At 50.9% G+C, this 27,869-nt stretch overlaps 1 protein-coding gene across 5 annotated transcripts in view; it reads left to right on the top strand.

The window, feature by feature from the left end:
• Positions 1-27,869, top strand: part of MIA3 (MIA SH3 domain ER export factor 3) — a 246,190-nt gene that overhangs the window by 158,659 nt on the left and 59,662 nt on the right. For all 5 annotated transcript variants that reach the window (XM_029593146.1, XM_029593144.1, XM_029593143.1 and 2 more), the window contains exons 17-21: positions 5,509-5,599; positions 11,455-11,593; positions 17,588-17,689; positions 17,817-17,877; positions 17,999-18,034. In XM_029593146.1, the coding sequence (XP_029449006.1) occupies positions 5,509-5,599; positions 11,455-11,593; positions 17,588-17,689; positions 17,817-17,877; positions 17,999-18,034 (429 nt within the window). The remainder of the gene's footprint in view (positions 1-5,508; positions 5,600-11,454; positions 11,594-17,587; positions 17,690-17,816; positions 17,878-17,998; positions 18,035-27,869) is intronic.

Below are 27,869 nucleotides of genomic sequence, written 5' to 3'. Positions count from 1 at the left end.
TTCTCCTGTGCCTTGGCTACCAGAGGACAGGGTATAAGATCCCAGTGCCCCTCCCCCAGAAGAACTAGGGGCAGAGGCTCTCAACGCTTTCGCCCCTACAGCAACTCACAGTTCCAGGCACCTCGACCCTCAGGAAGGTCTCAGCCGTTTCAGAACTGACAAACCAAGAGAGGAGCAGGCCTGGGGGCAGGCTCCAGCTGTATTCTACAATGAGAATGGGACGACCCATCTACAGGAAGAGGAAATAGGGGGTCGACTTTCCCTCTTCTATCAACGATGGGTCGAGATCACATCTGACAAATGGGTACTAAACAACATTCGAGAAGGTTACTCTCTGGAGTTCCGCAGCATACCTCAGGACAAATTTGTGACGTCACCTTGTCACTCCCACACCAAGAGACTGGCAGTGGAAGCCACTCTGACAAGACTACTAGGTCTGAAGGCAATAACTCCGGTTCCTACGCCCCAACAAAATACAGGGCGTTATTCCATCTATTTTATCTTCCCCAAGAAAGAAGGTTCATTTCGACCCATCTTGGATCTCAAAAACGTCAACCATCATCTGCGGATACTACACTTTGACATGGAGACTCTTCACTCCGTAAAAATGGCAGTACAACCTGGAGAGCTCTGGACCTCTCTGAAGCCTACCTTCACATTCCAATCCATCAAAATCACCAGCGTTTTCTACGCTTTGCGATACTGGGTCACCATTACCAGTTCCGAGCACTACTCTTCGGCCTAGCAACCGCTCCCAGAACATTCTCCAAAATTAAGGTGGTCGTGGTGGCAACACTGAGAAAGGAAGGGATCTTGGTACACCCTTACTTGGAAGACTGGCTGATCAGGGCAAAGTCTTTGGAAGAGAGCCAGCAGGTGACCAGCAGAGTCAAGAACCTATTGCAGGAACTCGGTTGGGTCGTGAACACGGTCAAAAGCAGTTTGCAGCCCTCTCAGTCTCTAGAATACCTGGAGGCCTGTTTCGACACCAAACAGAACAAAGTCTTTCTCCCTCCCCCGAGGAGAAAGAAGCTGATGGAACAATTACGACGATTGGTCACCAATGCATGCTCCAAGGTATGGGACTATCTTCAAGTCCTTGGGCTCATGGCATCAATCCTGGAGGTCGTTCCGTGGGCAAGGGCACACATATGACCACTCCAGTGCTCCTTACTGTCACGCTGGAACCCACTGTCCCAGGACTACTCAATTCGCTTCCAACTACCAGAAGAGGTGCGTTCTCAGCTTCAGTGGTGGCTACAGGAAGACCACCTAAGCAGAGGAGTAAGCCTATCCCCACTGAACTGGATCGTGCTCACCACGGATACAAGACTACGATGGTGGGGAGCCCACTGTCAGGAACTGACAGCCCAGGGACAATGGAGCAAGGAAGAGGCGGGATGATACATAAACCACCTGGAACGCCGGACACTAAATAGATATTTGTTACAATTTCTGTGGTCAAGGAAAAAGCGAGGATCCCTCTGCATAGATTGAAACAGCCAAGGATGCAGGGGGGAATGGATCTCCCTGATTTAGCCGAATATAATCTGGCCTGCTTCTTGTGCATAATTAGGGACTGGTTATATGACTGACACACATTTACACATATTGAATGCGATCAGATGGTCTTTGGCAATTTAGATCTACGTTATCTTTTACAAGCCACACCATCAATGCTGCCTGCAGGGTTGGCTAGCCATTGGTTATCATCTCCTTTACGCAAGACCTGGAGAGCTTTACTGAAAAGGTTACACTTATCTGATACGTGCTCCCCCTTTCTACCAGTACAAGGGAACTCTGCCTTCAGTCCAGGTTCTCATACTAAAAACTTTAAGATATGGCAGACTCAGGAGGTCACACAACTACAGCACATACTAGCGCCCGATGGTACTATTCTCTCCTTTAGTCACTTGCAAACACAATATGGCCTCAGTGCACAGGATGTGTTTCCTTATCTCCAGCTGGCCCATTATGTTAAATCGCTTCCTACTAGAGACCACACTTCGCAGGTGACCCAAAAAATAGAAGACTTTTTCCATGTAGAGAGTAGGAAACTCCCTCTCACAATATAAAAGGGAACTACAACGTCTGGGGCCTGTGATGGCAATGGAGACCCTTGCCACTAAATGGTTTGAAGATGGAGGGGTTCGCCTCACTCATCGGCTGCTATTGTCTTGCTTTGGGGAGATAAATATGGTGTCCCCTAATAGTTATCTCCGAGAAATGCATTTAAAATTTTTAAATCGAGCATTTGTTTCCCAGGCTATAGATTATAGGGCTCAGCTGATCACCACGCTGCTTTGCTGTAAATGCACTACAGCTAAAGGGACCATTCTGCACTCTTTTTGTTATTGTCCAAAAATTCTCCCTTTTTGGCAGCGAGTGAGATGCTACATCAACTTGTTATTACATTGTTCTATCCCCTTAGGGCCGGCAGCCCTACTGTTCTACCAAGGTCTTCAAACCTACCTCTGTTTCCATAGCTACCGGCACCTGACCAGGAAAATGCTGGCGCAAGCGAAGCAGTCCATACTTCTAGTATGGAGAGACACGGTATCCCCCTCCTTTTGGCAGTGGCGCAATGCGGTGCATAGTATGATGTCCATGGAATCACTGGCTGCCCGCTTTTTACCCAAAGCGAGGTCTAACTTCTTGAAATTGTGGGAACCATACTTATACAGTATATCACATAGATATAGATTCTAAAAAAACTATATAGATAGATTTAAAACACTATATAGGTTTTCATTCTTTTTCTTTCAATTATTGCTTTGTTACATCTAGGAACTGATGAAGTCTGTGGTGGGGGGGGGGGAGCTGGGCAGCATCCTTATATGTACAGAGGGGATTGATGTATCGGAGTACAACGTCAGCCCCACTATGAATATAAGTTCTTTCTTTCTTTTTCTGGCAATATTTAGTTTCTTCGTTTCTTGGAGGGAAGGTTGGGGGAAAATGATTGTACATCAATGTTGCTGTGATATGTTTTGGTTCTGCAATTATTAAACATATTATACTAAAATAAACCGCCTGGAAGCTCGAGCAGTCAGACCTGCGATTCAGCCACAGACTCCGAGGCAAAGCGATTCGAGTAATGTTAGACAGCGCTACAACGGTTGCCTACATCAACCGCCAGGGAGGAACCAGGAGCCAGCAGGTGTCTCTGGAGATAGACCCTCTCATGGCTTGGGGGGAGGTAAACCTACAAGGGATCTCGGCCTCCCACATCGCAGGAAAAGACATCGTCTCAGCAGACTTCCTCAGCAGAGAGAGCCTGGACCCAAGGGAATGGACGCTGTCAACCAACTGATAGTAAATCGCTGGGGCCTCCCAGCCATGGACCTACTGGCCACCTCTCTGTGCCCAAGTCCCCAAGTTCTTCAGCTGTAGACGAGAGCCACACTCCCAAGGGATCGATGCTCTCATCCAGACCTGGCCAGAGGAAGACTTACTGTATGCCTTCCCCCCATGGCCACTACTGGGTAGGGTCATCCGCAAGATAGAACACCATAGGGGACTAGTTCTACTAGTGACCCTGGATTAGCCATGACGCCCATGGTATGCAGACATGCAAAGACTCCTTGCAGGGAGACCTCTGTGCCTACCTCCACACAGGGACCTTCTCCAGCAGGGCCTGATTCTTCTCGAAGATCCATCTCTATTCTCTCTTACGGTCTGGCCCTTGAGAGGTCTTGCCTGAAGAAGCGCGGTTACTTGAAGGCCTTGGTTGACACCCTGCTCCGTGCGCGCAAGTTCTCAACATCTCTGGCATACATACGGATCTGAAGAATATTCGAAGCCTGGTGCGAGGACTGCAGGATACTCCTGTGGAAGGCTAAGATCCCCATGATTCTGGAGTTCCTACAGGACGGTATGAAGAAGGGGTTGTCACTCAACTCCCTCAAGGTCCAAGTAGCAGCCCTCTCCTGCTTCAGAGCCAAAGTGAACGGAATCAGTCTATCAGCTCATCCGGATTTGACCCGTTTCCTAAAAGAGGTTAAGCAACTTTGGCCACCCCTAAAGTGGCCGGTGCCCTTATGGAACCTCAATCTGGTATTAAACTTCCTAGCAGGGGCTTCCTTCAGACCAACGCGCGATCTGTCACTACGCCTCTTAACATTGAAGACTGTATTCCTGGTGGCAGTATTTCACCTTGTCGCATCGCCGAACTACAGGCACTATCCTGTCGGGAACCGTTCCTTAGGTTCACTCCTGGAACCATATAGCTGCGCACCGTCCCCTCCTTCCTACCGAAAGTGGTTTCAGAGTTTCATTTGAACCAGGTCAACTCCCTACCATCTCTGGATGAACATAAGGACTCTGAAGACTCGCGCCTTCTTCGCCATCTAAATATCAGTAGACTCCTGGTGCGATACCTGGAAAGATCAGAACAGGTGTGCAGAACGGATCGCTTGTTCATTCACCACAGCGGGAAGAATTGAGGAGAAGCGGCCTCGCGGTTGACCATAGCTTGCTGGATCAAGGAAATAATCAAGGCGGCCTGCATAGAGGCAGGAAAGTCCTTATCCCTACAGGTTAAGGCTCATTCTACTTGGGCCCAGGCAGTATCTTGGGCAGAAACCAAGCTGCTGTCACCCGCCGAGATCTGTTGGGCGGCGACTTGGTCCTCCCTACACACCTCCTCCAAATTCTACCATCTGGATGTTCAAGCCCGAGAAGTCACAGCCTTTGCAAGGGCAGTACTAAGTGGGCCATGGGCAGCCTCCCGCCCTGTCCAGGAGTAGCTTTTGCACATCCCACTGGTCCTGAGTCCATCTGGCTACACGCTAGGAAATGGAAAAATTACTTACCTGATAATTTCGTTTTACTTAGTGTAGCCAGATGGACTCGGCATCCTGCCCACGGCTGCCCCAGAGAAGGAGAACCTCGGGAAGAGAACATCGAGATTAAGCAAATACTGGTAAGCCATTGCCTAGCACTAGTTCAAGACACCCGTAGTTTGTCCGTTGTCAACGTTAATTGGTTGAGTGCACTGGCGATCTCCAGTTTTTGAAATCAGTTCAGTCAAGTTAATCAGTTTTAATCAAGTTATTTAAGCAAATATATATCCACAATGGCTTTTCGAAGAGAATACTGAAGAGCTGAGGTCACTGCAGGGGTATATCTAGGGTGCCGTCAGCTTTGAAATCTGACTCTGTCTCCCATCTGCTAGCAGAAGAGCACATAACCCACTGGTCCTGAGTCCATCTGTCTACACTAAGGAAAACGAAATTATCAGGTAACCCTTACCAGTGTAAGGGTTGTGGCGGGAGGGAGGGGTAGGGGTGGAGAAGAGCATGAATTTGAATGGATTTGGTAACCAAGTTTGCCTCATGGCCCTGTAAGTGAGTCCCTCTAGAGCAGGGCACTAGGGCGTTGGTGTCACAGTGCCAAAGCCTGCACTGCCCATGCCATACATCTTGACTTCAGTTTTCAGTGCTTCCCATTCAGTTTGAGTAAAAAGATAATGCACTCGCAACTAATTGAAATCTTTTTCCACCATAGGTAAAAACAACGTTGGCAATAATTGAAGAAGATCGAGACCTCTTGCAGACCAAGCTTGGTGACGAGATATCTGCGAGACACGAACTAGAGGGTAGGCTCAACAAAGGATGAACAGTAAAGAAAGTTTTGCAGTGCTTACAGTACATATGTATAACTGCCTCACTAGCAGCTATAAATGTTACTTCCCTGTACGTACCGGATCAGTCCAGACACCTGGGTTGTAACTCCGCACCAGCAGGTGGAGACAGAGTAAAACTTGTCGGGCTCCCTACATATAGTAAGGTGCCACCCACAGCCCCTCAGTCTTTCTCTGTCTCCAGCAGATGGGGCAGTTCCACCCACAGTCTCTGGGATCCCTGGGGTTGGAGTTAGCCAGTCAGGGATAGATAGGAAAAAAAAAAAAAAAAAAGAGGATAGCGGATTCCCTTTTTTATTTTATTTCATAGTAAAAAAAAAAAAAAATAAGAAAATTGATTAGAAAGTTTGGCCAGGAAGCTCCCGGTGGAAGTGTCTCCCAGGGGGGTTGTCAGATCCTGAGGGGATCATCCTCCCCTGGTAGAGGCCGCTGCTGGGGTCGTGGACCCGGCCCCTCTGGCAGCAGCGTTGGGGGTGACACCGGGGAGCCCGGTTCACTCACCCCCAGTGGAGCCCGGAGGTTTTCAGCACCCTGGTCAGCGATCGAAGTAAAAAAAAAAAAAAAAAAGTTTCTTTTATTTTTGCGCCGGCTCTCTCTCTCTCTCGCGCTCTCCCCGCGCGACGGTTTCGTTCGGGGGGGGGGGGGGGGCGTTTTTTTCCTTAGGGCGGCGGCGTTTTCGTTGGCTTAGTTCTCGGCCGGAATGCCCGTCGGGGCCGCCTGCCGCTCGTGCGGTTCCGCGCGCACGCGAGTCTCGAGGGACAGCATGTGCTCTAGTTGCCTCGCCGGAGGCGATCGGGGGGATCGGACCCGGGCGTCTCGTTCGCCGCCGCGCGTTGTTTCAGTTCAGGAGGGGGGGCCGGATCCGTTCCCGCTTAGCGCGGGAGCGGCGGCCATTTTGTCGTCCGTCCACGAGGCGACTAGGAGAGCCATGGAACATGGCTCCCAGCCCCCTCCGCTCTCTCCCCAGCCTCGGGCCGCGTCGGGGGCGCCTCGGGGTGCCTCCGATGCGGCTGACTGGGGTTCGGGGGAGGGGCACTCGGACTCGGAGGAGTCCTTTTCGGAGGATTTTAATTTTTTATTAAAAAAGTTGGCGAAGTATCAGAGGGAGCGGCGCAGGCACGGGAAGGTGCCAGGAGATGCAGATGGACGGTCTCGCTCCCGGAAGAGGTCGGCCCGCCCTAGAGACATGTCGGTGCCCCCGAAGGACAAGCGGCTGGCGCGTGGCGCGCCCCAGGACGCGGATTCAGAATCCACTTCCTCGGAGGAGGAACGGTCGATCTCGGGGGCGCCTGGAGGGCCTGAGGGGCCCGATGAGCAAGGTCAGGCGCAGGCAAGGGCGCGCAGACGGGGGATGGTGACGACCCCAAGGTCGTCCGCCTGTTTAAGAGGGAGGAGCTTTTCCCTCTCATTCCAGCGATCCTCGACGAAATTGGAGTGGAGGCCCCGCCGGTGGAAACCCGTCAAGGGCCTAAGATGGATCCGGTACTCCTGGGACTCGCGGGTCCTACGGTGGCGTTCCCGTTCCATTTTTCTGCGTCCGACATTCTTTTCCGAGAATGGGACACCCCGGAGCTGGGCCTCAAGGTAAGTAAGGCCATGGATAAGCTATATCCTCTGCCGGAGGATGCTTTGGAGCTCCTGCGGCTCCCTCGCGTGGATGCCGCTGTGTCGGCGGTCACCAAAAGGTCGACCATTCCCGTCACAGGCGCTACGGCGCTGCGGGATGTCCAGGATCGGAAGCTGGAGGTGCAGCTCAAGAAGGTTTTCGAGGTGTCAGCCCTGGGAGCCAGGGCAGCTATTTGCAGCAATTTTGCGTTGCGGGCGGGGCTCCGCTGGGCCCAGACCTTACAAGCGAATGCGGGTCTCTCAGAAGGGGAGGCTGCTCAGGCGGACCTTCTGGAGGCAGTAATCGCTTACAGCGCTGATGCCATGCACGATTTGCTGCGCACCTCGGCCCGGGCCATGGTGTCTGCGGTTTCAGCGCGCCGTCTTCTCTGGCTCCGAAACTGGGCGGCGGACGGTATGTCTAAGGCTCATCTCGGCGCCTTGCCGTTTAAGGGGAAGTTGCTGTTTGGGAAGCAGCTGGATGATATCATGCAGTTCCTGAGTGAGAACAAGGCTTTTAAGCTACCGGAGGACAGGCCAAGGCCTAGACCCAATTTCTCTGCACGGAACCGTTTCCGAAACAACCGTCGCCAGAGGCCGCAGAGGTCAGCGGGGGCGGGCCAATCCTTCCGAGGAGGCGCTGCCAGGGCCTTGACCTGGCCTCAGTCCTTTCGGGGGAAGAGATTCAACAGGTCAGGGGGATCCTCGGCGGGATCCGGGGCCAAGTCGGCCCAATGATACGCGATTGGTTCGTTTCTCGGCGAGGGCTCAAGAGGCCGTTCCACTGGTGGGAGCGCGCCTCGAGCGTTTTTACGAGGAATGGACCAAAATCACTTCGGACCAGTGGGTGTTAGACGTGATAAGACACGGTTACGCGTTAGAATTTGCACGTCTACCCTGGGACAAGTTTCTCGTCTCCCCCTGCAAGGCCGTAGCCAAGAGAGCCGCCGTACGGGCAACCCTCCAGCGTCTGGAGGCTCTAGGCGCCATCACTACCGTTCCGCTGACGCAACGGGGCATGGGCAGGTACTCCATTTATTTCGTGGTTCCAAAGAAGGACGGAGCGTATCGTCCGATCCTCGATCTAAAGGGAGTAAACCGGTGCCTCCGTGTTCCCCGGTTCAAGATGGAAACCATTCGCTCGGTAGTGGCTGCGGTTCGCCCAGGCGAGTTCCTAGCGTCCCTGGATCTGACGGAGGCGTATCTCCACATAGGGATCCAGCCAGCCTACCATCAGTATTTGCGATTTTGCATCCTGGGCAAGCATTTCCAGTTCAGGGCTCTTCCCTTCGGTCTAGCCAAGGCTCCACGCACATTCACCAAGGTTATGGTGGTGGTGGCTGCTCAGCTCCGACGGGAAGGGCTCTTCGTTCACCCTTACCTGGACGATTGGCTCATTCGGGCCAAATCCGAAATGGAGTGCCGACAAGCGGTGGCCAGGGTTCTGCAGCTCCTGCGGTCGCTTGGTTGGGTGGTCAATCTAGCCAAGAGTCACCTTCAGCCCACCCAGAGGTTGGAATATCTGGGGGCCTTGTTCGACACCAAGGAGGCCACGGTATCCCTGACTCAGGACAGGGTCCTCAAGCTTCAGGGACAGGTGAGGCGTTTGCTAGCCCTACGATGCCCTTTGGTCCGCGATTACCTGATGGTCTTGGGTTCCATGGCGTCGACACTCGCCTTGGTGCCCTGGGCTTTTGCTCATCTGCGACCGTTACAATCAGCGTTACTTTCCCACTGGAGGCCGGTCTCGGAGGAGTTCCTGCGCCCGCTGCCTCTCACGGACCGCGCCAGGGCCAGCCTGCAGTGGTGGCTCTGCCCCAACCACCTGACGTGCGGCATTTCTCTGATCCTGCCCAACTGGACGGTGGTCACGACGGATGCCAGTCTCTCGGGTTGGGGAGCGGTCTGTGGGGGGCGCTCGGTGCAGGGTCTCTGGTCAGCCCAGCAATCGCAGTGGCCCATCAATCGGTTGGAGACCAGGGCGGTGGCGCTGGCGTTGCAAGCTTTTCTGCCATGGATACGGGGCCGGGCGGTACGAGTCCTGTCGGACAACGCCACCACAGTAGCCTATATCAACCGTCAAGGCGGGACAAGGAGTCAGCAAGTGGCGGAGGAAGCGTCTCAGTTGATGTGCTGGGCGGAACGGCACCTCAGCAGCATTGCGGCGTCACACATCGCCGGCGTCGACAACGTACAAGCGGACTTCCTCAGCCGGCACCGGCTAGATCCAGGGGAGTGGGAGCTCCCGGAGGTAGCATATCGTCTCATCTGTGCCAGGTGGGGTCAGCCACGTCTGGATCTGATGGCCACCGCGCAAAACGCAAAAGCTCCGAGGTTCTTCAGCCGTCGGAGGGAGCGGGGCGCGGAAGGGGTCGATGTACTCGTGCTTCCTTGGCCCACGGACGTGCTGCTCTACGTGTTTCCCCCGTGGCCTCTGATAGGCAAGGTGCTCCGACGGATCGAGCTACATCCGGCGGAGGTGATCTTGGTGGCGCCGGAGTGGCCACGGCGTCCGTGGTTCGCGGATCTACTGCGGTTGGCGGTGGAATCTCCGCTCCGTTTGCGGGGCGACGCAACCATTCTGCGGCAGGGACCCGTTTGTTTGGAGGACGCGGATCACTTTTGTCTCGCGGTTTGGCTTTTGAGAGGGCGCGTCTGAGGTCCACGGGGTACTCCGAGGCAGTGATCACCACGTTGTTGAGGGCTAGAAAACAGTCCACGTCTTTCACCTATATGAGGGTCTGGACGGTCTTTGAGGACTGGTGTAGTGCTCACGAGGTGAACCCCATTCGGCCGGACGTGCCGGAGATTCTCTCTTTCCTTCAAGAGGGCCTCTCGAAGGGACTGTCCTGGAGTACCCTGAAAGTTCAAGTGGCAGCCCTTGGCTGCCTTCGAGGTAAGGTCCGGGGAGTGTCCTTGGCGGGCCATCCAGATGTGACACGGTTTCTGCGGGGGGCAAAGCATCTCCGTCCGCCGGTCCGGAATCCGTGTCCCTCCTGGAACTTAAACTGCGTGCTTTCGGCTCTTTGTGGGTCGCCTTTTGAACCGGTCAAGCGTGCGACGTTGAAGGATTTAACATTGAAAACAGTGTTTCTGGTCGCTATTACGTCCGCGCGTCGGGTCTCGGAGTTACAAGCTCTTTCTTGTAGAGAACCGTTTTTGCGTTTTACAGAGACAGGTGTCTCTCTGCGGACTGTCCCCTCCTTTTTACCTAAGGTGGTGTCGTCTTTTCACTTAAATCAGTCAGTTGATCTTCCCGGTTTTTCGGCCATGGATCCTCAGGCCAGGGGATCGAGGGAACTGAGGAAACTTGATGTCCGTAGGATTCTACTTCGTTATCTGGAAGTTACGAATCCTTTCCGGGTTTCCGATCACTTGTTTGTTCTCTGGTCGGGGGTTCGTAGAGGATCGGCGGCTTCACGGGCCACGATTGCGCGTTGGCTCAAGGAGGCGATTGGTTCGGCGTATCTTCTGCAGGGCAAGTTGGCACCCAGGGAGCTTCGTGCCCATTCGACGCGGGCGTAGGCCACGTCTTGGGCCGAGGTTTCTAGTGTGTCCACACAGGAGATCTGCAGGGCGGCAACGTGGAAATCGTTGCACACTTTTACTAGACATTACAGACTTGATGTCCAGGCGGCTGAGTCTCAGGGTTTTGGAGCGAGTGTTCTCCGAGCGGGACTCTCTGCTTCCCACCCTGGGTAAATTGGCTCTGGTACATCCCAGGTGTCTGGACTGATCCGGTACGTACAGGGAAAGGAAAATTAGTTCTTACCTGATAATTTTCGTTCCTGTAGTACACGGATCAGTCCAGACTCCCGCCCGTCTGTGTCTTGTAGTTTATGTCAGAAGAAAGAGAGAGAGTCTGCTCGGTTGCTTATTTGGCCATTGTAGTTTTGCAGTTTTGCACGTTGTGTTCATGGTTCTGAAGGTTTTCGGCTCCAGCTCAGGGGCTGTTCTGAATTGGCCTCATGTTTGGGGTTTTTTTCTAGTTAGCTAGTTTTGGCTTTATCTGGCTTTGACATTACGTGCGACTGAGGGGCTGTGGGTGGCACCTTACTATATGTAGGGAGCCCGACAAGTTTTACTCTGTCTCCACCTGCTGGTGCGGAGTCACAACCCAGGTGTCTGGACTGATCCGTGTACTACAGGAACGAAAATTATCAGGTAAGAACTAATTTTCCTTTCCTTGTGTGTCTCTTTCCTAGAGAAAATTGAGAAACTGGAACATGATCGTGGCTCACTGCAGACCTCCAAGACTCGCCTGGAAAGTGAGTGCAGAACTCTGCAGCAGAAGGTGGAGATTCTGACTGAGCTTTATCAGCAGAAGGAGATGGCTCTGCAGAAGTAAGTATAAACGACAGTCTAGTCTCCCAAGGTCCTCTTGAGCTGTACTGTTTGGCCATGTAACCAGACTTCAGCAGGCTTCATTATTAAATAACCATGCTGACTGAGTTGGGGCCTTGAGCACATAATGGAGAAGTGGTAGGGTTAGTCAGAGTCTAGGTATTTCAGGACTGGCTCTTTAAAAAAAAAAAAAAAAAAAAGCCATCTTCACTGCCTCCAAGGAGGTTGCCAGGTCCTGAGGGGACTATCCCCCCCTAGTTCTCGAGGCCACCGGAGTTGGGGAGGTTGAGGACCCTATATCCACTCCTGGCCCACGTGCTCGGGTGATACCGGAGAGCCTGGCTCATTCACCCTGAAAGGCGCAGGACCTGCGGAGCAACCGGATACAGGAAAATAAAATAAAGGCAAGTGACTGTGAAGACAGTGCACAGGTTGGCTCTGTTTTTACCTCCAAAGGGGGGGGACCTTTTGCCGCACGTTGTCCAGGCTTCTACCCGTGTTCCTCTGGGCCGACGATGCCGCGTGGTGCGGCCTATGCTCCGAATGCCTCCCTGGGGGGGGGGGCACGTTGGATGGAGCTGCAGAGGCCGCGATTCGGCCATGCTGAGTGTCGGGGAGGAGCCAGCGCTCGAGGTCTCCCTCACCAGACCCGTACCCGCTTAGCGCAGGAACAGACACCATTTTGAGGAGTTTTCATGCGGCGGCACAGCTTGCAAAGCAGGGAGGGTCGGATCCCCCTCCCATGTCCCCGCTACAGGCAACCTCCGGGAGGGGGGGGCGAGCCATTGTCAGAAGCATCAGGCACCGAGGAGGACGGTCTTGAGGAGGCCTCAGACTCCTCCTCCTTCTCATCTGATTTTATTATGCTTCTGCATAAAGCTTTTAAGGCAAGAAAAGCACATAAGAGACACCCGGGTGGGGGGGGGGGGGGTTCCACTGCGCTTCCTGGTACCCACATCTTCAAACGGTCTAGACCCCTGGAGCAGAGGTTGGGACCACGGAGTAAGTGTCCCCTTAGGTCCGGCTCGACTCATTCTAAAGATGACGCTACCTCAGAGGAGTCCAATCCGGAGAACCAGGTACCCCGAGACAAACCCCTGCCGGGGGCAGACCTCGGGTATGATCAGGATCATGAGTGCCGTCCTAATCCTCACGTGGCAGATGGGGATGATCCCAAAGTGGTCCACAAGGGAGAGTTCCTCGCGTCGCTGGATTTGACCGAGGCATACTTGCACATCAGCATCCGGTTCCCTAGGTTCTGCATCCTGGGACAGCATTTTCAGTTTCGAGCACTACCATTCGGACTTGCCACGGCTCCCAGGACCTTTACCAAGGTGATGATTGTGGTAGCGGCACAGCTCTAGAAGGAGGGTCTTTTAGTCCACCCGTATCTGGACGACTGGCTAATTCGGGCAAAGTCAGAGTCTCTTTGCCATTCGACAGCACACAGAGTGCTTTATCTCTTGCAATCACTGGGTTGGGTGGTCAACCTTGACAAGAGCCATCTGACTCCCTCCCAGTTGCTGGAGTTCCTGGGGGCCCTGTTCGATCCGCGTCAGGGGAGGGTGTTTCTTACCAAGGACCGCATTCTCAAGCTGCAGGGACAGGTTCAAGAATTATTGTCCAATCATAGTCCAAGAGTATGGGATTATTTGCGGGTCCTCTGCTTGATGACTTCCACCCTGGAGTTGGTTCCTTGGGCCTTTGCTCATATGAGACCGTTACAGTCAGCGTTACTTTCCCGCTGAATCCCGGTTTCCGAACAATATCACCTTCCCCTTCCTCTTACGGATGTGGCTCTGTTCAGTCTGGATTGGTGGCTACTTTCGGACAATTTGAGACGTGGTGTGACTGTGGAGGTTCCCAACTGGACGATGGTCACCACGGACTCCAGTCTCTTTGGCTGGGGAGCAGTTTGTCAGGGAACATCGGTTCAAGGTCAGTGGTTCATGTTAGAGTCCCAGTGGTTGATCAGTCGCCTGGAGACCAGAGCTGTGCATTTGACGTTGCAGGCTCTCCGGCCCCTCCTGCTGGGTAAGTTGGTTCGGATTCTGTCCGACAATATGACCGCAGTGGCTTATATCAATCGACAGGGAGGAAACAAAAGCCAACTGGTGGCACTCGAGGCTCAGCAGCTGATACTCTGGGCGGAGCAGCATCTAGTCAGCATAGCAGCCTCTCACATTGCCATAGTCAACAACATTCAGACCGACTTTCTCAGTCGTCACAGTCTCGACCCCAGAGAATGGGAGCTCTCTGAAGAAGCCTTTCAGCGGATATGCGACAAGTGGTCCAAGCCGACTGTGGACCTTATGGCAATGTTTCAGAATGCCAAGGCCCCTCGCTTTTTCAGTCAATGGCGAGAATGGGAAGCGGAAGGAGTGGATGCCCTAGTGCTTCCCTGGCCAAAGGATGTTCTTCTATACGTTTTTCCGCCTTGGCTTCTGATCGGCAGAGTGCTGAGACGAATAGAGGCTCACCCGATGGAGGTGATTCTGGTGGCGCCGGAGTGGCCAAGACATCCATGGTTTGCGGATCTGTTCCCTCTGGCTGTGAACGACCCCTTGAGGTTTTGGGATCTCCCAAACCTCCTCCGTTAGGGCCCTGTTTGTTTGGAAGAGGTAGATCGCTTTTGTCTAGTGGCATGGCTTCTGAGAGGCGCCATCTAAAGAACAAAGGTTATTCAGACGCTGTAGTAGCTATTGTTTTGCGTTCGCGTAAGACTTCTACCTCCCTGGCCTATGTCAGGGTGTGGGGAATTTTTGAGTCTTGTTGCGTGGAGCATAAGGTAGACCCTACCCGAGTCTTAGTGTCGGATATTTTGTCCTTTTTGCAAGCCGGTCTAGCTAAAGGGTTGTCGTGCAGTTCCCTACGGGTGCAGGCAGAAGCCCTTGGTTGTTTCCATGGTAAGTTACGGGGCGTATCATTAGCACATCCGGACGTGGCACATTTTCTCTGGGGAGCAAAACATTTGCATCCCCCACTCAGGAATCCTTGTCCTTCGTGGAGTCTGAATTTCGGTTCTCAAAGCTCTATGTGCTGCGCCCTTTGAGCCTCTGAAGAGGGCGACTCTGAAGGATCTCACGTTAAAGGTGGTATTCCTCGTGGCTATTTCTTCTGCGTGCCAAGTGTCGGAGCTTCAAGCATTATCCTGCAGGGAACCCTTTTTAAGGATTACAGAAGCGGGAGTCTCTTTGAGGACTGTTCCTTCTTTTCTTCCAAAGGTAGTCTCCTCTTCATTTGAATCAGTCAGTGGAGCTTCCGGCATTTCCAGATTTGGACTGCTCTGATCCCTGCTCTAGGGAGCTAAGGAAACTAGACATATGCTGCGTTCTCACAGGACAAGCAGGATGGTAGTCCTCACATATGGGTGACATCATCAGGATGGAGCCCAATCACGGAAAACTTCTGTCAAAGTTTCCAGAACTTTGACTGGCCCCTACTGGGCATGCCCAGCATGGCACTAACCCTGCAGCCAGCAGGGGTCCCCCTTCAGTCTTCTTTTTTCCGCGCAGCCTCGCAGTTTAGGAGCTCTGAACACATTCTTGACAGGAATTTTCCTCACGGAGTTAATTAAATTTAAACTGCCCCACAGGGGTCCCTCCTCTAACTTTTCTCAGGCCGCGGTACTCCGGTAAGTTTTTCACCGTTTTTCGTCGATTACCATCTGGTTTGGCACTCGCGGCCTACTGGCCGTCGACTGTACCGCGGCTCAATTTTTTTCTATGGCCATGGAGACGGGGTTTCATCGGTGCCCGGACTGTACTCGCACCATGTCTATCACAGACCCTCATGGAGTCTGAGTAATGTGTTTAGGCCGTGAGCATGATGTCCTGACTTGCACCAAATGTGCCCTCATGACACCAAAAGGTCGCAAAGCCAGAATGGAGAAGATGGGACTCGTTTTCCATGCTCACACCCAGACGCCGTCCATCGCATCGACATCATCGGAACCGGCACCGTCTAAGTCGCACCAGCATCGACCACCATCCGGTGACCGCCCGCCATCGACATCTTCACAGCCATTGACTCCCGTCTCTCCCCCTCAAGATCGAGGGGATCGTAGGGGGAAACATCGCCATCGGCATCGTAAGTCTCGGACCGTCGAGGGAGCAAAATCATCGACCGAGCCACCGTCCGAGCCACCATCGAAGAAGCCCCGTCCAGTAATGGCACATACCATTCCTGCGACCGGGACATCGAGGCCACCCTCACCCGATCGGGGTTTGGGAGTCGCGATTCCGCCTGTAAAGATGGTCCCTCCGACTGTGCCTCAGCCTCCCTCTTCCGTCACGGAGCCGGGGCTGCTTGCCCCAGGTCTCCGGGAAGAACTGGACTGGCTGGTGCCGGAAATAGAGAGAGAACATCTATGGGAAGCATGTGCTGATCCTAGCCAGTGTTAAGTTAGCCTACCTATATATCATGCTAGTATCTCACTGACCAATCAGCATGAGCAGCCATCTAGTGCTCATGCCAATTGGTTAGTGAAATTTTATACACAAAAAATAAGTGCAGAATGAATTTATTGGTCCACATATAGAATTTCATTAATAAGTTTTAAATATTTCATAAGGCGGCAACTCCACTGTATACAAATGTCTTAAAAGGGTCCCCCGACACGGACCCTGTGTTTCGCTGAAAGGCTGCGTCGGGAGGGACAGCAATTTCAACAACAAATATAAAGATGAGTTGCATTAGAATGAGACCAAACAGATAGGGCAAGCCGATGAAATACATACAGAGAAACATACCAGTATCCATAGTTGTGAAGATTCACAGGGAGCGTACCGGTAAAGGGTCCGTGTCAGGGGACCCTTTAAAGACGTATTTGTATACAACAAACACTTTCTAACTGGCTAGCAGACTGTATAGACTTCTGCTATGAAAAAACAGGCCTTTCTCTCCAAGGATGAGTAAAGGCACACTCAGTTAGGGCAATGGCAACCCTCAGTAGCACACTATTGCTGACATCTGCAAGGCTGCAACATGGAGCTCTCTTCACACATTTACAGCTCATTACTGCCTGGACAAGGAAGGACGACAGGATTCAGCCTTTGGACAGTCTGTCTTAAAGAACTTATTTCCAGTATAATCCCAACTCCTTCCGTATCCAACCTGCTTGATTTCAGGCTGCCTCATTTTTCCAACAGTACACCAGTTGTTGTGCCCGTTGCACAAGTTGTTCACTGTTGGTCCAACACAAAGATGACTCAGCCTGTAGCTTGCTAATCACCCATATGTGAGGACTGTCATCCTGCTTGTCCTGGGATAAAGCTTACCTGTAATAGGTGTTATCCCAGGAAGCAGGATGTAATCCTCACGAAACCCACCCGCCACCCTGCGGAGTTGGGTCCGAAATGTTTTATTATTTTATTTTTGCTAACGCTTATTGCTACAAACGAGACTGAAGTGAGACCCCTGTAGCTTGAGGGATCATGGCATGCTGGGCATGCTCAGTGGGCTCGGTGTGCCAGTCAAAAGTTTCTAGAAACTTTGACAGAAAGTTTTCCGTGATAGGGCTCCATCCAGTGACGTCACCCAGATGTGAGGACTACATTCTGCTGTCCTGGGATAATACCTATTGCAGGTAAACAACTCTGCTTTTCCGTAGATAGGACGAATTAACGATACTTGTTCAGGGAGGGGGGGACTTCCTCACAGTTGGCACCTAAAGATCTATTGGTCACCGGACAGATAAACCATGTAATTTTCCAGGCCATTTGTCCTTCGCTTCCACCCTTGGCTTCTGTGACGGTTCAGTTGATGACTAAGGGTGCTGGTTTCTGGTAAAAGTTTGGTTGGGTATTCCTTTGGCTGTAATTATAACATCAAGCAGGCAGATAATTCCCAGACAAACCCCATCTTCTCTGTTAAATACAGCTGAAGAGAATGGAGGCAGCTTTATCTTGCAACTGTTTAAATTGAGGTGCTACGGTAGCTGCTGTTCTCTTGGTTATGTTTTGTTTTGTTTTTTATTTTTTTTTTTCATCTCAGAAAGCTGACCCAAGAGGAGTATGAGCGGCAGGAGAAGGAGCAGAAACTCTCTGTAGCAGATGAGAAGGCGGTGCTGGCCATCGAAGAAGTGAAAATTTATAAGTCAGTTCAATCTTCCAAATAATTTATAGAGCTGTGATTAGCAAATAGATTGCAATTTAAAAAATAAATAAATAAATAAAGCAAGCTAATTTGAATTTTTGGGGATTTGATCTTTCCAATGCCACAGGCAAAGAATTCAAGAAATGGAAGAAGAACTAGAGAAAACAGAAAGATCTTTCAAGAACCAGGTACTGGGCCTTTGGTAGTTCTGATGAACATTTTTTGTTAGTATTTGCTAGAAAGAAAAAACTTTGTAACATGCCCCTTTCCTGGTATAAACATGCTGGGTTTCTTGTTTGCTCATTCCAGATTGCCAGCCATGAGAAGAAGGCTCACGATAACTGGGTAAGGTCTAATGTTTCCTATTTATCATTTCACTCCAAGCATTTATTCATAAGTACCTAGCATGCAACCAGCAACTGATTTCTGCTGTAAAACTAATTGTGGAAAAAAATGTATCAAACAGCTGTAGAGAAGAGAGATGAAAATCTCATTTAAAAAGTAAACCAAGTTAAACTTTTAAATGTTAAGGGAAGACTTCTGCTGAGCCCTGCTCCCCATTTCCTAGTTTACCCATATGCTGCATGGGCTGTTCAATATTGGCCCAGACTGAGCCAACCGGGGGCAGCCACAGGAACCATATAGCCTCCTGGAGGAAGCATCAACGTCATCTGCAGTGGATTCATTCACTACTTCCTTTTCCAATTGCTAATATTAAATGGTTAAATAGACTAAACTGCTTACGGCTGTTGGGAGCCATCGTCCCCATACCCATGGAGGAATGGGGGACGGGAAGGTATTCCATATATTTTGTGGTCCCAAAGAAGGAAAGACCTTCCATCTGATCCTGGATCTAAAAATGCTGAACGTGGCTCTCAAAGTTTCTCGTTATCGGATGGAAACCTTGGGTTCGGTGATTGCAGCGGTGCGCAAAGGAGAGTTTTTGGCGCTTCTAGATTTGGCCGAAGCATACATATAGTGATCCAACTGGATCATCAGAGATTCCTGAGGTTCATGATTCTCGGGACACATTTTCAATTTTGCGCCCTTCCCGATAGGTTGGCGATGGCTCCGAGGACCTTCACCAAGGTGATGGTTGTGGTAGCAGTGGCTCTCAGGAAGAAGGGCATTCTAGGTCACCTGTATATGGATGATTGACTTATTCAAGCACAGTCAGAGTCAGATATAATTGCGATGGAGACAGTACAGAGAAGGGCGACCAAAATGATAAGGGGAATGGAACAGCCCCCCTATGAGGAAAGACTAAAGAGGTTTGGACTTTTCAGCCTGGAGAAGAGACGGCTGAGGGGGGATATAATAGAGGTGTTTAAAATCATGAGAAGTCTAGAACGGGTAGATGTGAATCAGTTATTTACTCTTTCAGATAATAGAAAGACTAGGGAGCGCTCCATGAAGTTAGCATGGGGCACATTTAAAACTAATCGGAGAAAGTTCTTTTTTTACTCAACGCACATTTAAACTCTGGAATTTGTTGCCAGCGGATGTGGTTAGTGCAGTTAGTATAGCTGTGTTTAAAAAAGGATTGGATAAGTTCTTGGAGGAGAAGTCCATTACCTGCTATTAAGTTGACAGCCACTGCTACTACTAGCAACAGTAACATGGAATAGACTTAGTTTTTGGGTACTTGCCAGGTCCTTATGGCCTGGATAGGCCACTTGGAAACAGGATGCTGGGCTTGATGGACCCTTGGTCTGACCCAGTATGAAATGTTCTTAAGTGGTGGTGTTGGTACTGCAGCACTTAAGGTCCCTGGGTTGGGTTGTGAATCTGTCGAAAAGTCAGCTAACCCCTTCTCGGGCGTTGGAGTTCCTGGGGGCATGTTTCTCACCAGGGAATGCATCAGCAGACTGCAGAGGCACGTTTGCAGCTTGTGGGAGAGTGCAGTTCTCAAGGAGTGAGATTACCTGCAGGTTCTCGGCTCTGACTTTCACGATGGAATTGGTTCCTTGGGCGTTTGCTCATATGAGACCTCTGCAGAACGTGTTGCTTTTCCGGTGGGATATGTTGTTGGAGCAGTTTCATCTACCATTACCTCTTACGGAAATGGCCAGGTCCAGTCTCTCATGGTGACATGATCAGGCCCACTTAAGTCTGAGTGTACCCTTGGAGATTCCTAATTGGATAGTATTTACAACTGATGCCAGCCTCTCTGGTTGGGGAGCTGTGTGTCAGAATCAGTTGGTGGAGGAGGCGTCGTGGTCTATCAGTCGCTTAGAGACGAGAGTGGTGTGGTTTGCGTTGTATGCCTTTCTATCTCTTATGCGGGTGGCCGGAAAGAATTTTGTTGGACAATGTGACAGTGGTGGCTTACATCAACTGACAGGGTGGTATGAAGAGTCAGGTGGTGGTTCAGGAAGCCCAGGAGTTAATATGCTGGGCAGAGCAACATCTGGAATTATTGGCAGCTTCTCACAAATCCGGGATAGACAATGTACAAGCAGATTTTCTCATCCTCAGCTGGATCCCAGGGAGTGGGAGTTGTCGGAGGAAGCAATGTGGCTTATCCATTGCAAGTGGGGCATCTTCTGCATGGACTTGATGGCAATTCAAAGGAATGCCAAGGCTCCACGCTGCTTCAGTCACAGATGAGAATGCGAAGTGGAATGAGCCCCATGGCCACAAGGCCATGGCCGCTGGTGGGCAAAGTATTATGGCGACTAATGATTCATCCGGGAAAGGTGATTTAAGTGGTGCTGGAGTGGCCTCTGCGGCTTGGTTTGTGGATTCGATCAATCTAGCAGTGAACAGGCTGCTGTGCCTCACTAATCTCCCCACCTTGCTGCACCAAGGTCCCATATTTTCAGATTAGGCGTCTTGCTTCTGTCTCGCAGCTTGACTTTTGAGAGGAAGCATCTGAGGTGCAAAGAATATCCCGATGATGCCATTTCCATTCTGCTACAAGCTAGGAAGACCTCAACATCCTTAGCCTATGTGAGGGTGTGGAGAGTTTTTGAGATTTGGTGCGTAAAACAGGGGGTTGAACCTACTCTGGTATCCGTGGTGCACATTTTGACCTTCTTACAAAGGGAGTTGGTAAAGGGTTTGGCCTTTAACTCTCTCAGAGGTGGTGGCATTGGGCTGTCTTAGAGGCAAGGTGCAGGGAGTCACCCTAGCTGCGCATCCAGATGTGGTGTGTTTTCTCCGTAGGGTGAAGCATTTGTGGCCTCCAGTACAGAAGTTGTGTCCCCCTTAGAGCCTTAACTTGCTCCTCAAGAGGATGTGTATGGCTCTGTTTGAGCCGCTTAGAAGGGCAACTATGAAGGATCTTACCTTAAAAGTTGTTTTTTTTGGTGGCAATTTGTTCCACTAGGAGAATTTTGAAACTACAAGCTCTGTCATGTAGGGATCCTTTTCTGAAGATTATGGAGTCTCTTTGCGTATGATTCCTTTCTTTCTTTTGAAGGTGGTATTGTCTTTTCATTTGAATCAATCATTAGAGTTTCTGGCCTTCCCAAATCTGGATGCGGCAGCACCTCACTCGAGAGAGTTGCAGCTCTTGGATGTGAAACCAGCCTTGTTAGGGTATCTCAAAGTCACTAATAGCTTTCGACTATAGGATCATCTTTTTGTGCTATGGAGTGGCACAAAAAAGGGACAAAGCTTCAGTCCACCATAGCGCAGTGGTTTTAACTGCACTAACCACATCCTCTGGCAACAAACTCCAGAGTTTAATTGTGCATTGAGTAAAAAAGAACTTTCTCCGATTAGTTTTAAATGTGCCACATGCTAACTTCATGGAGTGCCCCCTAGTCTTTCTACTATCCGAAATAGTAAATAACCGATTCACATCTACCCATTCTAGACCTCTCATGATTTTAAACATCTCTATCATATCCCCCCTCAGCCGTCTCTTCTCCAAGCTGAAAAGTCCTAACCTCTTTAGTCTTTCCTCATAGGGGAGCTGTTCCATTCTCCTAATCATTTTGGTAGCCCTTCTCTGTACCTTCTCCATCTCAATTATATCTTTTTTGAGATGCGGCGAACAGAATTGTACACAGTATTCAAGGTGCGGTCTCACCATGGAGCGATACAGAGGCATTATGACATTTTCCGTTTTATTCACCATTCCCTTTCCTTTTTTTTTTTTTTATTTATTCTTTATTCAGTTTTACAAATTTAGTTCAAGCATACTTGAATTTGAAATATATATACTTCACTCATTAAGATTCAAACAAAAATAATCAATTCCTTAACTACAAAGAACAAAATATATGTCTATTTAACAATAAAATAATACACATTGTAACCTATTTTTTGAAAAACAGTGAAGTATAAATTTTTAGCCCACAAAATTAGATCCAAGATTTCCACAACCTTAAGGAAATATATTTAAACAGTAAATTCAACTATAGGGGAGTCACATTTTATTTTATAGACCTTTTGAAATTGCCTTTAGAAATATACATCAACTCACAGGGGAGGAGGACACCAAGGGGTCCCTTCTAGTAGAAATAAAAGATGTTAGTTGCGAGGGGAGAAAAAACAGAAACGAATTTCCTTGAAATTTAACCAAACACTTGCATGGGAACTTAAGCATAAACATCCCTCCCAATTCTAACACTTGTGGTTTTAGCAAAAGAAATTGTTGACGACGCTTCTGCGTCGTTCTCGCGAGGTCAGGGAATATCTGAACTTTAATACCCAAAAAGTTTTCATGACGATGAGAAAAGTACTTTTTGAACACCCATTCTCTGTCTGATTGTAATAAGAAGACCACTATAAGTGTAGATGGAATCACTGTATTTTCTTCCGACTGCTCCAGCAGCTCTGAAATATTCATAGTTGGTGTTGTTGTTTCCCTTGGGGCTAATATCTGAAAATTGTCCAAATTGCTTTCAATAATTCTTTTTGGTGGTATATAAAAAACCTTAGATATTATTGGCAAAGTCTCCTCAGTAATCTTTAAATTTTCTATCATATATTTCCTCCAGAGATCTTTAGCAGTCATATATGGTAATTTAGGAAAATTAATACATCTCAAATGTCTAGCGCGTATCTGGTTATCCAAATTTTCCACTTTTTGTTGTAAAATCTGATTTTCTTTAATTAAATTGCTTTGAAGATTATTTAAATTGTCCGTTTTTACTTCCATTAAATGCACCTTTTCCATATTTTCCCCAAGGTCTTTTTCAACAGTCAACATTCTAGTTTCTAAATTTTCTACTGCTTTTACTGTTGAAAGAATCTGTCTCTGAATGTTGTTATTAGTGTCTTTTATTGCTTCCCATATCGTTTGCAGCGTAAAGTGTTTGTGGTCTTACCAGCTGACATACTTGGGCCACATTTTCAGAACTTTCCCCTTCGTTTAATAGTGGTATTCCTCCTCTTAAGTCTCGTGAGGGTCGCTCTGGCGTCTCTCCACTCCCTGCTTGCTGCGGCTCAGCTTCAGGCATTCCTCCCGTCCCAGGACCCGGATGTAGTGACATAGAAAGACTGACCTCCGTCAGCGTGGGCTCTAGAGAGGGTTCCCCTGAGGCACCTATGCCCTGTACCTCTGGTTCCTCTCGGCACAGACCGGCGTGTCTTTCAGCAGGGTTCCCGGGTGGGCGTCTATCCTCCGGCGAAGATGGATAAAATTGCTCTGGGCTGCCCTCGGACACTTCTTCCCTCCGAGACTCGGCCAGCGAGCTCATGCCGGGGGTTTCAACTCCCCGACGAATGTGAGCGTCCATAGGTCCTAGGACCGCATGGGTCGAGGGGGGCTCTAGAGCTAGCCGCTCCCTCGCTCTCTTCTTGCGGCCCGAATGCGGCATCAGACTATGGTAAGGAAATTTTGGAGAGAGACGCTCACACACGTCTTACCTCTCCGCCATCTTGGATCCACCATTCCCTTTCTAATAATTCCCAACATTGTTTGCTTTTTTGACTGCTGCAGCACACTGAACCGATGATTTCAATGTGTTATCCACTGTGACGCCTAGATCTCTTTCTTGGGTTGTAGCACCTAATATGGAACCTAACATAGTGTAATTATAGCATGGGTTAATTTTTCCCTATATGCATCACCTTGCACTTATCCACATTTAAATTTCATCTGCCATTTGGATGCCCAATTTTCCAGTCTCACAAGGTCTTCCTGCAATTTATCACAATCTGCTTGTGATTTAACTACTCTGAACAATTTTTTGTGTCATCTGCAAATTTGATTATCTCACTCGTCATATTTCATTTATAAATATATTGAAAGGTAAATGCTTGTCAAATCCAAGAGCCTTTTGTACACAGTACATAAAGTCCACCTTCCTGTTAACAGAGCTCACAAGGATGGAGGGAATTTCCTACATTTTCATCTGTACTTACCTAAAAATATCATTAGTGGGCCCTGCCATGACATCCTTATGGGGGAATCAAGAAACTGGAGGATATCTAACATCTTTACTGTGTTCTTTTCCAAAGTTGGGCCTATTTATTTGCCTAGATTTAGGCTCCTAAATTAGGTGCCTAGTTCTGAAAATCTGTGCTGAGCTCCATTTCGCCGCCTTAACTCCACCCCTGTAGTCGCCCACTTTTTAGGCTCCTAAATTTAGGGAAATTTTCAAAAGGGCTAATTTAGGAACCTTAACTCTTTGAAAATTGGCCCTATCTAGGTCCGTCTGTCTCATCTCATAAATCTTTTGGTGCAGAACCCACAACATTTTGGTGGCATTAACTAGGCTGCTTTCATCCTGTCTCTAACCTTTTTTGAGTTTATGGTCTCCAGAACTGAGCACAGTATTCCAGGTGAGTCCTCACCAGTACCCTGTACAGGGGCATTATCGCCTCCTTTTTCCTGCTGGTTATGCCTCTCTGTGCAGCCCTGTATCCATCCCTCTGGCATTAGCCACCGCTTTGTCGCGTTGCTGCGCCGCCTTCAGATCATCAGACACTATCACGCCGAGGTCTCTCTCCTGGTCCGTGCACATCAGTCTTTCACCCCACCCCCCCTATCACAGAGAGCTCCTCTAGCTTTCTTGGATCTCTCTTCATTCTCTCCACTCTGTTGCAGATCTTAGGGTCGCCCACAGAAAGGTAAACTTTTCCTTCCAACCCTTCCACTATGTCACTCACAAAGATATTGAACAGAATCAGTCCCAGAACCAAACCTTGAAGCACTTCACTTATTTCTCTTCCCTCCTCAGAGTAGGTTCTAAATACCACCACTTGCTATCGTCTGGTGGGGCTCATTTTTATTATTTCTATGTTACCCTTATATATTTAAAAAATAAAATACAAAAATGCAGAAAGGGTTTGTTGCTGCCCCAAACAGTTCTTTGCCTGTTGGCATTATTTTTCCTTGTTTTTTTTTTTTTCTCAGTTTTGTTTAGGGCAACTTGGCTATGGATTCCCCACCTACAAGGACTGCATATCCTTCTTGAATTCAGAGAAAGCAAATGTTGCTTATCTATAATAAAGCCTTTTCTAAAGACACTTAACCCACTGGCTTCCCCTAGGAGTTGACTTCTCCTTATTTAGTTGTATACCAAACCCTACATGCTAGAAGCTCTGAAGTCATCACACCAACCCAGGCTTCATTGATTGAAGTCACCCACCTATCAGGTCTGATACCCTGCTGTCCTCAAATAACCTGTTCCCTGTACGTACCGGATCAGTCCAGACTCCTGGGTTGTGCCTCCGCACCAGCAGATGGAGACAGAGCCAAACTTGTCAGGCTCCCCCTATATATACCAGGGTGCCACCCACAGCCTGCCAGTATAACTCTGTCTCCAGCAGATGGTCAGATGCCTACCCACAGTCTTGCCTGATTCATTTAGGTGTTAGTGGATAGGTGTAAGAGGGCTAGTTCTAGTTTTCGTTTATTACCTTTCCTTGCAGTAAAGTTAAAAAAAAAAAAAAAGGGAGATATTTGTTGTTTCCTTGCAGGTTCTCCAGAGGACCGGGCCTGAGCCTCACCGGGGGGTTGCTAGGTCCCGAGGGAGCCATCCCCCCCTGGTAGTAGGCTGCTGTGGCCAAGGGTCGAGGACCCTGCAGGTGAGAACCGGCCCAGCCGAGGTGATACCGGGGAGCCCGGCTCACTCACCTCACCCAGGCCACTTCAGCACCCGCCGAGGGACAGCGTCGTTTAAAAAAAAAAAAAAAATGAGGTAAGTTTCTCGCGGCGACGGCTCGGCGGCGCGGTTTTATTTCTTTCGGCTCCTTCCTCCCTGATCGTCGCATTTCCCGGGCAGTGGATTAAAAAAAAAAAAAATTTTTTTTCTTCATTTCTCGGGGGCGCGGACCGACCCGGCCTGCCGCGTGGTGCGGCCGGGACGGCCTGCGGGTCGGCGCGCATGCTGCTCTCGGGGGAGAGTTCGTGTTCTCTCGGCGGCGCGGATCGACTTGGACTGCCTCGTGCTGCGGCCTGCGGGTTGGCGCGCGGCTCACAGGGGTGAGTTTTTGGTCGCTGGGCGGCGCGGACCGACCCGGCCTGCCTCGCGGTGCGGCCTGGGTGGCGCGGACCGACCCGGCCTGCCACGCGGTGCGGCCTGGGTGGCGCGGACCGACCCGGCCAGCCTCGCGGTGCGGCCGGGGTGGCGCGGACCGACCCGACCGGCATCGTGGTGCGGCCTGCGGGTCGGCGCGCGTGGCTCACAGGGGTGAATTTTTGGGTGCTCGGCGGCGCGGATCGACCCGGCCTGCCTCGTGGTGCGGCCTGCGGGTCGGCGCGCGCGGCTCACAGGCGGACCGACCCGGTCTGCCTCGTGGTGCGGCCTGTGCGGCCTGCGGGTCGGCGCGCGCGGCTCACAGGGGTGAGTTTTTTGGTCGCTGCGCGGCACGGCCCAACCCGGCCTGCCTCGCGGTGCGGCCTGGGCGGCCTGTGGGTCGGCGTGCGCGTGGCTCACAGGGGTGAGTTTTTGGTTGCTGGGCGGCGCGGACCGACCCGGCCTGCCTCGTGGTGCGGCCTAGTCAGCCTGGGGGTTGGCGCGCACGTGGGTCTCAGGAGTTGAGCTGGGTCCAGCCTACATCCCCGGCGAGGCAGGGACTTCGGGGGACGCGCGAACGGGTGCTCAGTAGGACCGATCGGGATACCAGTCGCATGGGGGCCCCGCCCGCGGCGTTGCCGAAATGGCTGCAGGCTGATGCAGCAAAGGTCGCCATCTTAGCCAGTGGCCCTGGTTACCTGGCTCTCTCTCTCTTCCTAGCGCACGAGACGGGGCCACGGCCTCTTCAGGGGAGGGAGCAAGGGGCAACTCAGAATCCACAAGGAGCAGCCCGGTGGCTCAGTGCTAGGGCTGCAGCCTTGCATGCAGAAGGTATCCGGCTCAATCCTTGGGGAGACTACCAAAGTCGGATACCTCCCGCTTTATTTTGCCCATACTGCGTAGGGCTGGTGGGGGCCGTAGGTCTCGCAGGCGTACAGCAGGAGAGTCCTGGGGGCCACTGCGGGATGTTTGCGGGCAAAGCAGGCCACGTGACGCCTCGGCTTCTTCAGAGGACGCTTCGGTTCAGGAGGATTGGAGAGCCTGTCCCCACCCCCGAGGGGGGTAGTGGTAGACGGAGCCACGCTGCCAGGGTCTAAGAAGCGGGGCCGGTTTCCGGAGAGCGAAGATCCCGGGGTCCTCCCTCTCTTCTATAGGGACGATCTGGGACCCTCATACCATAGGCTCACTCCCATGGATCTGGAGGTTGTCATGGAAATCCTGCGAGCTCCCAAGGTGGACGCAGACGTTTCAGCGGTCAAAAGTCGGAGATCCAAATTGAAGAAGATCCCTGAGATCTCGACCCTAGGGGTCTGGACGGCAATTGGCAGTAATTTCACACAGTCTGGCTAGGCTAGGCCCCATGACTTCTGGCCAATGAGACCCAGTTGGAAGAGGAGGCTTGCCAGGCCGGACATAGAGAGCCAATAGTGGTCTGCAGTGTGGATTCGTCTGCGGGGCTCGGCACGCTCCGTGACTGCTACGGGCTCTACGAGCCAGCTGCTGTGGTGGCAGGTCTGGTCGGCGGATGGTGCGTCCGAGTCCATGCCAGAGTCCTTCAAGAGGATGCTGCGGTTTGGGAAGGAGTTGGATGGTTGAGCTCCTTTGGAGAATGTGGTGGAGCTCCTATGGAAGATAGTCATGCCTCAGGTCATTCTTCCCATCCAGCTCTCTTTTTCAGGGAAGACCGGTGGGCTCGCGCTCAGGAGCTCCTTTCCCTCCATCTTCCCTTTGTTCGGGAGACTCCCGGTTTTTCGGGACAG

This window comes from Rhinatrema bivittatum, chromosome 3 (genome assembly GCF_901001135.1).
Source record: "Rhinatrema bivittatum chromosome 3, aRhiBiv1.1, whole genome shotgun sequence".
Lineage (NCBI taxonomy): Eukaryota > Metazoa > Chordata > Amphibia > Gymnophiona > Rhinatrematidae > Rhinatrema > Rhinatrema bivittatum.
The sequence above is the reverse complement of the archived record's forward strand: the minus strand, read 5'-3'. Positions and strand labels throughout refer to the sequence as shown.